At 33.6% G+C, this 12,503-nt stretch overlaps 1 protein-coding gene across 2 annotated transcripts in view; it reads left to right on the top strand.

Annotated features, from left to right (window-relative positions):
• Nucleotides 1-12,503, top strand: part of LOC145260535 (uncharacterized) — a 452,053-nt gene that overhangs the window by 114,068 nt on the left and 325,482 nt on the right. For both annotated transcript variants that reach the window (XM_080118742.1, XM_080118741.1), the window contains exon 2: nucleotides 10,802-10,875. In XM_080118742.1, the coding sequence (XP_079974868.1) occupies nucleotides 10,802-10,875 (74 nt within the window). The remainder of the gene's footprint in view (nucleotides 1-10,801; nucleotides 10,876-12,503) is intronic.

Genomic DNA, 12,503 nt, shown 5'->3' with positions numbered 1-12,503 from the left:
GGCACTATCATAATCATGTTGACACACCAGTTCCTGTCAGATCACTGAAGTTAAGCAATGTGGAACCTGGTCAGTACTAAAATGGATGACTATTTGGAAATTCCAGGTGCTGTATGTACTCTTGGCTTATCTTGGCATTGTTTACAGTCAGTCTTGGCTTCTCCTTTCCACTGGGCCCAAACACAGTTGATCAGTTGATTCAGGAGAGGTGTGGTTGGGGATTGTACAACTCTTGCCTCACAATTACACGTGCAGCTATTGTTAACGAGATGTCTATTGTCTCTTGAGACTGAACGGAGGCATCGCGATGTTATATGTAAATCTCGTTGGTGACAATAGCAAAGTCAGAATTCAAAAAAACAAAGTTTAGTTTCGAAACAGCTTTTTTATCTGGTGGTATGTGGTGACACCCAAAAATGGTTCATCCTTGTCTTAAAAACTGAAAGATTAGAGAGGGTGGGAGATGGGGGAAGATGGAGGAAAATGAATTAAATGTCCCTCAAATTAAACGTTTCTCTGTTAAACATTTCAAGTGCTTTTTCTTTCTTTTTATTTGACATTTAACAAAATGCACATAAAATAACAATTTAATACCTTTGATTTACAAATAGGTCAACTATAAAGTGTGGTGGAAAACAGTTACTTTAGAAACCATTATATATATATATATATATATATATATATATATATAGCAATCATGAGTGGAACACTTATTATTCATGATTAAAAGTAAAACCTGTTTAAAAAAAAAAAGAAGAAAAATAAAGGGGGACTCAGCTGACCGGTTTCGCCCTCGCTTTTTCATAGCCGTGTGGAGGAATTTAAAAAGGAAAAATCCAAAATATGTACGTTATTAAAATAAAGTTATGTGGCGTTCTGTTATGGGTAAAAAAAAAAAAACCGGGGAAGCAATTAAAATAAAGCAATGCTATATTTTCAAAGAACCTTGAGGTTAATCAAATCTAAGAGACAATTCCTGTTTACAGAGAGAAGGCCTCCTCAACTGAACGTGAACAGTTCACCAAGTCACCACGATTTGTTGCAGTCAACCTGCTTCAATGCAGCCAAGACTTTTCGCCCTATAACACTGTCCTTGCAACCAGTTGATCTAGTGTGTGGAGGCGAGGAGTTAGCCAAATAGTTATGAAACTCCTGCCCAGGAAGTTGCGCAATTAGGTGAAGTGCTCCTCAAAATACTGTTGAAATCTCTTGCAGTTTTCATGTGTCGATTTAAAGGTACATCCATCATATATATATATATATATATATATATATCCATCTGTTTGGAGATATATATCTCAATTAAAACAGTTTCTGATGAAAACCAAAATCTAGTATTAAGCAAATTAATTTCATTAAAAAAATAATGGCCGTTTTTTTTGTTTTTTTTCATTGCTACACAATCAGAGCATTGCTAATTACAAAGAAATGTCATAAACTAAAATAAAAATTAGTATTGTACGTTTTTGCTAAAATATCCATCTCTGATATGCGTACTAAAAACCTCCACAATCTGTCATCGTTTATTTTAGAGAGTTAGAGCCTCGTTTTGGATTAAAGTAGCTCACAATTATCCTTCCTTTAAAAAATCACAAAAAATAACCACCAGAGCTCGAAGAAAAAAAAAATAAGCAAATTCCCGTGGTTGATTTTATGTTATGTGTACTTTACACCACAATACTCTAGCTTTTTATCTGATGAACTGCTGTATAGATAATTTATCTGATGAACTGCTGTATAGATAATTTACCCCAATCAAAGAAGTGGTTCCTATTGTCTTACATTTCAGCAGTTTAATTAAATTTACTTATTGTGTCACAAACAGAAAATTGCCAGGAACACATAGCAAATAATCTGATCAAATCTTTTTATTTTTCTGAACGGCAAAGAGAGAGTTTGGGGTTGGACAGCTTCTCCTTCTCCCTTTAGAAAATTGGCTGTAGGAGTTACTTGTTCATCTAAAACCGTAAGTTTCGTATCCAGCGACTCAGGAACTTGATATTGTTAAATTATTTTGAATCCCTATCTCGTCACATGACCAAATAAACCAATGAGACACTACTTTGCTCCTCTAGCAATAATTGACCCGAGAGTTCAAACCTTCTCAATCATAATCGAATTAACCTTTTGCAGCTGACATTATTCTGCACTTAACTTCAAAAAAGCATTTTGCACAGACATGACACAAATACGTACATACACATGTTCCTAGCTAAAATACGCACGTTTCATTTAACCCCCCCCCCATTCCCAAGCGATCATGTTGTAATAATTCCTTTAAGATAATTTACATGTTACCATTCCAACCAAATTTGAAGTTTCTTGAGTCTAATGACCTGACAGTATTTAGCTTAGAGACTGACAATGTTTGTCTTTTTCTGTATGAAAGAAGTGTGTGTGTGTGTGTGTGTCTACTGACTATTTTTAGGTTATTAGACTTAGGTGTTTGAAATTGGATAGGAATGGTCCTTTACTAATGTTCTTATGTTATAAAATGGTATTTCTGTTTTTTAATTATTTTGTGTTGTTAAATCGCCAAGAGACATTGTTCATCAGTGCGTCCATCATGCTTAAGTTTCAAATACAGTCATGAAAGTGCTCCAGTTTTTCCCGGAATTTCAGATTTTAGCATATGGGAGATATCCTTGAAGGCTACAAATTTGAAGGGAAAAGGCGGTGAAGAAAGAAGATTTCCGCAAAGTCAACTAAAATAACAATTCATCAACTATCACAAAAAGATGAAAAAGAAAATCATGAGGCAGCAAAAACGAAAACTATCAGTAGTATGTATATGTGTGTGTGTGTGTGTGTGTGTGTGTATGTGTGTGTGTGTGTATATATATATATATATATATATATATATATATATATATACACACACACACACACGCACACCAGAGTCGTAAATTAAAACTGTAAACCAAAATTTACATGTAAAATTTATTTTTCGACAAAATACTTCCAATAAATAAAGACGGTTAAAAATATCCTTATTTCACAAAGTTTCAAAGAATGCGAGATTCTTCTCTTCAGAGGAAAAAAAACTAGTTAGTAAATTATATAAATAGCAGAGCTAAAAATTTGCTGGTTTTAACATTTCATGAAATTGCATTTTATGATGGTGGTCATAGAATGCAAACTAATGTTTGTGAAGGTGAATAAAAAAAGAAAAAAATCAAACCGGACTGGGTAATTCCAAGGTGTGATATAGTCTATCGTAGATATCAAGAAGCGAGGGAAATATATATCTGTTATCAGAGTTTAAAACAGTCACAGAAAATGATAGTGAAATTTAGTGAGACTTCAATTCTATGTATTCGTGTTGAATAATCCAAAAAGCTGCTAACTCGTTTCTTTCCTCTGAAGAGAAGAATTTTGCATTCTTTGAAACTCTGCACAATAAGGATTTATTAATCATCTTTGAGGTATTCTGTCGAAAAATAAATTTGACGTGCAGATTTTGGTTTACAGTTTTCATTTATGACTCTGGTATTAAGCTCTACTTCCTACTGTTGTATTGGGTTATTTTATTTGGTTGGGATAAATATAAACATTAATACTTGTATTGGACTGAAGTTAACATTTGTGTAGTAAACTATTAATTGTATGATTGTGCATATATATATATATATATATATATATATATATATATATATATATATATATATATGCACAATCATACAATTAATAGTTTACTACACAAAGGCAAATGTTAACTTCAGTCCAATATAAGTATTAATGTTTATATTTATCCCAACCAAATAAGATAACACACACATACACACACACACACACACACACACACACACATATATATATATATATATATATATATATATATATATATATATATAATAAATTAAAGAAGTAAAAAAAAAAAAAAAAAAGACTCCGAAGTGTGTAATGTGAACTGAAGTTCTCAAAATTTAGTAAACAGTATTTTATTTGGAGTTTTTTAAGCTATTTTATAATTTCAACATGGATCACCATATTAAAAAATGATCTTCATTTTTATTTTGCTGATTTTTTTTTTTTTTTTTTTTAAATGAAATTTATGTAAAATTTGAAGCTCAGATATCATCAGAATCCTCCACGACCTTCCATTTATTGTAAACATTTTCCGGGCTTTCTTAGTAAAGTTTCACATGATCATAACTTTAATATCAATGCAAAATATTTTCAAGGTATTTTTTAAATGGTCGCTTTTATCTTGCAAATCACATTTTAATTGCTAAGCATTCAGATTAAATGTGAATTAACGTTTGTTTCACAAAGGCTTTTTCCCTATATACTTTAATGACACAAATCTCCACATATGTATAAAAGGTACTTTGTTTGTGTCAACATGCGAGTTCGTTCCCTATGAATTCCAAAGCGGTTAGGCTGATTTTTACAAAATTTCATACAAATGTACTTTGCATCTGGGAGTGTTCTTAGATAGGTTTTGTATCAAAATGCTTCCAATATGTTTCAAAAATCCATAATCGAAGAAAATCCAATCAAAGAAAGAACAGTCTGATTTTGACCAAAGTAAACACCCTTAAACACCCTAATACCACTCACAGAAGAGCCCAACATATAAAACTAACAGTAGATTCTCTAAGACAGGGTCACATTAGAAATTAATGTTTCTATTTTGAACACAATTGAACCATGACACTTGAATTTTGATTTTAAACATTAATTCAAGCGATTATATAAAAATAATCTTATAAAATCCACAGTAGGTTCTCTACAGTGCAATGTGAAGTACAATGCATTGTGAATTAAGTCACTGCAGGGCGGCATGTGAAGCTTCCTTCTGGTGGATTTTACCAATTTTGATGACAAAAGTATTGGAAGTGTGGAACATTTGATCTTCATTCAATCCCGGGCAACATTGAGTCTCCCTGCTAGTACATGCTAAAATATAATTTCGTTCTGGGATTAAAATCTGTTTCTAATAATAATATAATTTCTAATAATAATAATAATATTATTTGTAATTAACTGAAATTGTTACCAATCTCTCACTTAGCTATTTATGTATTTCTCTTGATCAGTCTGACTCTGTGATTTAATTACTTTCTAATATTTTTGACAATTTAGAGAAAGAGTGACTCTAAATTACAAAATAATAAGTCACTTTGCCTCTCTATTGTCCATACTCAATGGATAGCTTTTAACTCTAGTCTGTTGATGACTCCTTTCCTCATGTTCGTTCCAATCCATCTTTATATGCATGTGTTGCATGATTAAAGAGGATTGCTTTGAAGGTTTTTTTTTTCTTTCAAATTTGATTCATCATCGGTAGATGTTTGAGAATCTATCGATGTGGTATTTTCAGTAGATATAGCATAATCCAAGATGGAAACGAACCTGGGCAATCAGAATTAGACATGCAATATCAAATTCCAAAGCTATAGCAATGTCTTAGAATCTACTGACTTTTTGGTCGTTTAGAAATATAAAAATATTAAATTTTAAAAATAATTCAATGAATGTTTAGATTGAATGAAACTGGAAGAAATAGTGATGCATCATAGGTACATCTAGTATCGTGTTAGCTACATCGAAGAATCTCTAGAGTTTTGTTGGTCGATCTGTCATGCTTAAATTTGAAGTCATGTTGGTAATGTTCTCGACGTACGAACAAACAGTAGTTCAGCGGGTTCAGACCAGGTGGGGAAGGGGAGGTCCAGTTAGAGATGGGACCAAAGTCGTAGCATTCCTTCTGAAGCCAAGCCTGGGTCTCTTTGGACTTGTAGGCCAGCGCCAAGTCCTGCTGCCACATTCAGGGTTTGCCAGCGGCCACCTGATTGTACCAGGGGATAACCAGACTCTTTAGTAGACCCAGGTACACTTTAGTGTTGACTTTCAAGCAGACTTTAAAGATGTTAAGTGACGTCATGTGGCCCTCATTTGAAACCACATCAACGACCATAAGTGTCCAGAAACTTCGTTGAGCTGTGCCTTCAAGCATTGAATTGTTCGGATTTTCATTTTGAAGGTGCTGGCAATGGTTCTGTTGTCATAATTTGGATTGATAGAGAGCATGAGTTGTAAAGCAGTGCCTCTCCGATCTCGCTCATTGGACATTGTGTCACTTTCAGATATGATAGAAGGTTCCTATTACTCTTGGGATTTGTACACAACTGGCCGACTAGTTGATGCTCTGCAAAAAAAAAAACAAAAAAAAAACGGTTTTCATCAAACGGAAATGGAATCATGTCTTTTCTAAGGTGACAATTTTATCGTTCCACTCTGTAGAACTATTTTTCTTTTCATAAAAAACAGTTTTTTTCCTCTTTTTTTTCCTCCGTTTTGTGGCGTTACCCCCTCTCTCCTGAAAGCAAAATAATCCTTCAAGACTCTTCTATAAAGCAACATTTCTAAATTCTTATTTTACTAAAGAAAAAAATAATGTAATATTTATGTAATCTTAAATTACAATGGATCTCCTTTTACTTAAATTAAAAACTATTTAAAAAAAAATTTTTTTTTAGTTAAAACAAAAGTTGAATTGCTTAACTTTATCGGCAGCCGAAATTACCAATTCCATTCCAGAAGCTTGCTATAAAAATAGGATAAAAATCAAAATCTTCTAGGGTTTCCCAAGAATTCGTCCTGTGAAAAAATAAAACAATAAATATCGTCTTGGATCCATTACTGCTTACCAAATTCCATGTCTACAATCCTTAGACATACCATTTCCATTATACATTTTTAGATCTTTTGGACCTCACAAGACTTTCAGAAAAAAATTGTTTCAACGTGTGCCCCCCCCTCATCGTCTCTCCGATTCCTTTTTTGTATCTCTTCACAGTATTAAGTATTTGAACAAATCTGCCTCGTTCACAATCATAAAAATTATTACAAGGCATTTCCAGGTTTGTGACATTATTTAACCATTTTCTCGAAGGATTTCTCACTTTTTGTTGCGTCTGCACAAATAATTAACAAGAACACGAAAGTAAAGGTATAACGATAATATATTAGGCAGAAAAGTTATATACATATTTACATGTCTTCAGATATACTTCAGTTTGAGATATTCCGCCAGGTAGCGTGTTGCATGTCTTACTGGAGGCAACATAGACGTCTTGCCTATTTGGCGGTCGTTGCAGAACTCTCCCGGTATTGGTGATTGATACCTTTATATATCTCACTCACCCACCTATGTTAATTAGTGGGCGTCTCCACAAAATTTTTTATATAGCATCTTTCTCGTGTGTGTGTGTGTGGGGGGGGTGTAATAAAATTTTAAAAAAAGCAGATATACCAACAGACTACAAATTTCACCAAAACCGTTAAATCATAGTTATCTACAAAAAAAAAAAAATTAAAAACTCTTCCTTTTATCACATTTTTTCTACCCCCCCCCCATTCCTACGCCTCTCATGTTCGTTTTGAAATTGTAAATATGTGTAAAAATAAACTCATTTCTGACAAAATATTAGTCTCACTGTTAGTTTGATTTTTTTTTTTTTTTGCCTCCAACATATTGTCGGATTTTATCTCCGCTGTTTTTCATCATCATATATGTTCATGGGAAAATATATTTATTTATATTTCATCTTTTATTTATACCAATCCTTTAATTTATGAAGCTCAATGTCACTACAGAGCATATACAAATATATGACAAAAATCTATATTCCAAATTTTAAGATGTTGACCATCTTACCGTTTCTTTCTTTAATTGAACTGAGCATTTCAACACATGTAAAGAAATAAATATCACTCAGTACATCTCTGGCCTAACTAATAAACACTAAACTTGTTGGACAAAAACAGCATTATTTATCCGCATAGTCTCTTTCTATGTTAATTCACTGATTCCAATGCTTTTCTAAAAATTTGATGCCTTTTTGTCAAACGATTTGCCCTCGAAATACGGCTCAGTTTCTGATATCATTTTTTCATTGAAGCAAAATCTATTTCTCTGGAGCTTTCTTTTAAGGTTGTAGTCAGTTAAGGGTAGGGAAAGATCTAGCGAATAGGGTTGGATTGCAGCATCAATTTGAAGTGCAATTCATGTACGTTTGTCATCATTGCGATCGACTTGTTGAAAGCATTATTTTCTTCATTTGTGTCCATTTTTGAGCAATTTTTTCCTTCAAATGCACCAATGATTCTCATCTAATAATCGCTATTTATGGTTCTTTCTCGAGATAATTGAACAAAATTACGCTACCCAAAATACAGAAATCAAAACCGTGTCTGCTGATTAGTGATGGGACGATTCCAATATTTTTCCTGATTCCAATATAATTACCGATTCCGATTCTTTATAAATTTCTAAATATTTTACTATAAAATTATTTTGTGCCGATTACTGTAAAAACACATCTTAAATGTGCATGTATTTTCTCAAACATAAAAACACTTGTGAGGGGGTGATCTAGACGTTTTAGTCTTGCTGGAAGTTTAAATCAATAAATATTTATTTTATTATTACTACAAACAGTGGAAGATGTTTTATAAAAACAAAATCAAATGAAATTGATAATTTAAGGAATCAATTTTAGCATCGGAAATTAGGCTAAAATTTTCTCGATCCCGATACCAATTCTGATACCCCAAAAAGCTATGATTTTTACGATTCTGATTAATCGTCCCAACACTACTGCTGATATTTGCATCTTTGGTCGCTTTGGACGGCTTTTACCTGCTGCTGTTAACTCAGTTTGTTGCCAATGAAGTGGTGGATCAATGTTCAGTTATATATGTTCAGTTATATATGTTCAGTTATATATGTTTGCTAGTTTTTATTTGTTTTTGACGATTAAAATAATTTCAAACACTTTTAATAATATTTACCTATTCATTTATTTTTTTATTCATTTATTTTTTTATTTTCGCTTATGTTTGAATTCATGTTTTGAAACACATCGTAAATGTATGATGTCATGCCAAAGCTATAAATTTTTGTTAAAGGAATGTTTTAAGCTCTATTTTAAAAGAAAGTTAAAAAAGATCAGTGGGTAAAACTTGGAAGATTTAAGCTCTCAAGGTTTTAGTTTCAATTTCCGTTCATGGCATTGAAAATCCATCATTTAAAGATGCAATATTCTCCATTTCTAAAAGTAATTAAAATCTCTGATTTTTCAAAATGAGACAAAATATCGCAACATATTACGTTTTACAAAGAAAATTGTTACTGACGGAAAAAATTTCTATAAGATAAATGGGATGGGGTCAAGGCAGTTACTACTGCTTCAGATGAGAGTGAACCTTGGAGTAGTGGTAATTAAAACATAGATCATAATCACACTGACACTCGCTAGATCACCGAAGTTAAGAACATTGAGCCTGGTCAGTACCAGATGGGTGACCATTTGGGAATACCAGGCGCTGTATGTAGGGGGACGTCCACACTTCCTTGCAAGAACTTCACGTATTCATCTCCTCTAGCAGGAATACATATGACTAAGGACTGCTTGTGAATTTCATACTCCCATGAAACTTCCTCCTCCGAAGGAAACTGGTTAAACCTGCAGCTTCATTTTCATTTCATTAGTGGTAACTAAATGAATCCATTACTGAAAATTCCAAATTTAGGTCCTTACTAATGTACTCAATTTTGTGTTAGACTTCAGATGTTTAAGAGGGGGAGGGGGTGCTTGATAGGGTTATCAAATAGGTTTGGGAAATGGAGTAGGCAGAAAAAAAAAGATAGTTGAAAATGTTGAGTCAAGTTCGAAATTTCCACAGAATTTCAACTTCCGATTTATCCAACTTTGATGCACGAATCTGATTGAATTGTAATAGTTTAACGCGATAATAGTTTAACGCAATAATATGAGGTGCTTTTAAATAGTACCGAGCGGAATTTCTTAAAAGAACATTTAATAAAGTTCTGCTCGTTGATCGTAGGTTTTTTTTTAAACTTGAAGAATTGCAACACAAAACAGTAAGGTTCAATTATTGCAAAATCAGATCAGGTTTGACCCAAAAAACACGCAGAAAAAAACATATTTTCTATTTTCATTTCATTAATATCTGTTTTGCTTGCCACATGCAGAAGCATAGGCAACTAGACGAAGTGCAAGAGAGATACATAGGACCTTTAAAAGATCTCTCGGTTGTAATGCATAAGAAAGCGAGTGAATGTCTGGGATCCGATAACATGTTTAACCCCCATCTAGAACAAAATTATAAGAAAAGTGGGGGAAAAAAAGGACGGATCCTGATGCCAACTCCTGTATAATATTCACCAAATTTCGTTTAATCGGGATGTGGCCTGATTACCGCTTTCTATCAAACTTGTCCGCCATGGGTGGCTTTGTCAGCAACCGGGATTCCAAAAGGCAAACACTACCACATTGCCATGCTGATTGAACAAGGTTCCACAACTACAAAGCCACATTAGACACATTCCCTTCATTCGTCAATAGAAAAGAAAATAAGCCCAAAAGGGGATCGATATGCAATAAAAAAAAACAAAAAAACAAAAAACAAACGAGAAACATTTTTGTGGGGTTGGCGTTTAATCGCTCACCGTAATCCTTCATTTTACCGTCAGAGGATACAGTCACGTTTTACGATTGAAATCAAACATTTAATTGCCAACAGGAAATCACATTCATTTTGTGCGGTTTTTATTTGAATTTCATGTTCATTTCAAAGATTCAAATAAAATGATTCCAACGAATGATCAAGTAAAACAACAGCGCATATGAAATCGTTGCTGAGTCAAAACAAAATGGTTCGTTTTTCCCGCCAAGAATTAAGATTTTTCACAAAAAAAACTTCCTTTATTTTAAATTTGTTTTTTGAAAAGTTTTATTTTATGTACTTTTGTTGTTTACTTTGACAGGCTGTCACACGACAAAAATTCCAGCATCCAGACGACCCAAGGAAATCTCTGGAGAGTGGCGTGCTCCTCTGCGAGTAAGATTTTCCGCTTTTTTTTTTTTTTTTTTTAAATTTTGTTTTGTTTAATTTTTATTTGTTTTTAATTTTTCATTTCCTTTCTCGTTGATTCTATGTTTATTGTTCAATCTTTTTGTCCCTCTTCCTTCACTCTCTCTTTAATTGGCTGTGTCTCCCTTCGACCTTGCTCTCCCCTACTTCGCCTGTTCTTTTCCCCTCGCCCCTTTCTCCTTCTCATGTTTGTTTCCCTCCGTTTCTTTCTGTCTTCCCCCGTCTCTCTCTCTCTCTTTCTTTCTCTCTCAACTACTCTTCTTTCTGCCCACCTCCACCTCTCTCAAATACTCTTCTCTCTCTCTCTCTCTCTCTCTCTCTCTCTCTCTCTCTCTCTCTCAAATACTATTTCTTCAGTTTTACTCTTCCGCCCATTTCTCTTACATACACTTCCCTCCAAGCCCCTTTATTCTCTCCACCTCATTACCTCTCTAACTGTTCTCTCCTTCTGCCTTACTCTATCTCTCTATTCTCGCTCTTTTTCACACTCTCTCCCCTCCGTCTCTTCTACCTCTCGCTTCTCTTCACTTCCCTTCTCTTTCTACAACCACCGTCTCTCTTTCTCCTTTGCTATCTTCCTTCCGTCTCCCCTCTCTCTCTCTCTCATTTTATTTCTCCGTCTCACGTTCTCTCCGTTTGTTTGTCTGCCTGTCCTTCTCTCTCCATCTCTCCCTTACCCCCCCCCCCGTTTTCTGACTTTCTTTTATCTACATCTCTCTCTCTCTCTCTCTCTCTCTCTCTCTCTCTCTCTCTCTCTCTCTCTCTCTCTCTCTCTCTCATACACACACATTAGAAACATACATTCATATATTATCGCCTATTTTATCAATTTCCCTCTCCCTTTCTACACTCTATTTTCTTTTTATTTATCGACGAAGAAATTAAGTTAATGGCGGTGACATTTCTCCCTCTCTCGTTGCAAGACTAAGCAGTCACACTTGAAAAAAAAAAAAAAAAAAAGAAAAAAAAAAAAACGTTGATTTTTTTTTTTCTTTTTTCCTCGCGGTGTTTTTTTTTTTACTCAGTTGATGATTTCTCCAAAGAGACAGATTTCTTTATTTTTTAATTTTTTATTTAGACTGTTCAGTTTTTGGGGGTTTTTTTTTGTGTGTCTGTGATAACATTTTTGATTAAAAGACTGAATTTTTTGTGCGTGTGACAACAGGAAAAAAAAAATATCTTTAAATCCTTCTTTAGTATATTGTCGGTTATCCTGACGCTCCGCACTTCTTTGTTTACATTGGAAGTGACGTCACACAAATCTTATAACGGATGGCTACAATTCTAAAAATAATTTGTTTTATTTTTCTTTCATTTTGAGCTCCTTTTTTCGCCCGTTTGTTTTTGTTTTCTATAATTAATAAACCAGTTTACAAGTAACAAATAATTTGTTTTACTTGTATAGTTTTTTAACAGGTGCTTATGCAGTTTAATTAACCGTTTTAACATAAGTAACGTGCCGACATTAACCAAGCAGAACTGTTTATTTTACACCGCTTCCCACCAAATGTAAACAGGTAATTTTAAAGAATTTTCCGATGGTAGAAAGGAAGCTCCCCCCCCAAAAAAAAAAAAATTTTACGTTAAATTATTAT

The sequence above is a fragment of the Euprymna scolopes genome, chromosome 36, assembly GCF_053919585.1.
Source record: "Euprymna scolopes isolate OS-2025 chromosome 36, ASM5391958v1, whole genome shotgun sequence".
Lineage (NCBI taxonomy): Eukaryota > Metazoa > Mollusca > Cephalopoda > Sepiida > Sepiolidae > Euprymna > Euprymna scolopes.
The sequence above is the reverse complement of the archived record's forward strand: the minus strand, read 5'-3'. Positions and strand labels throughout refer to the sequence as shown.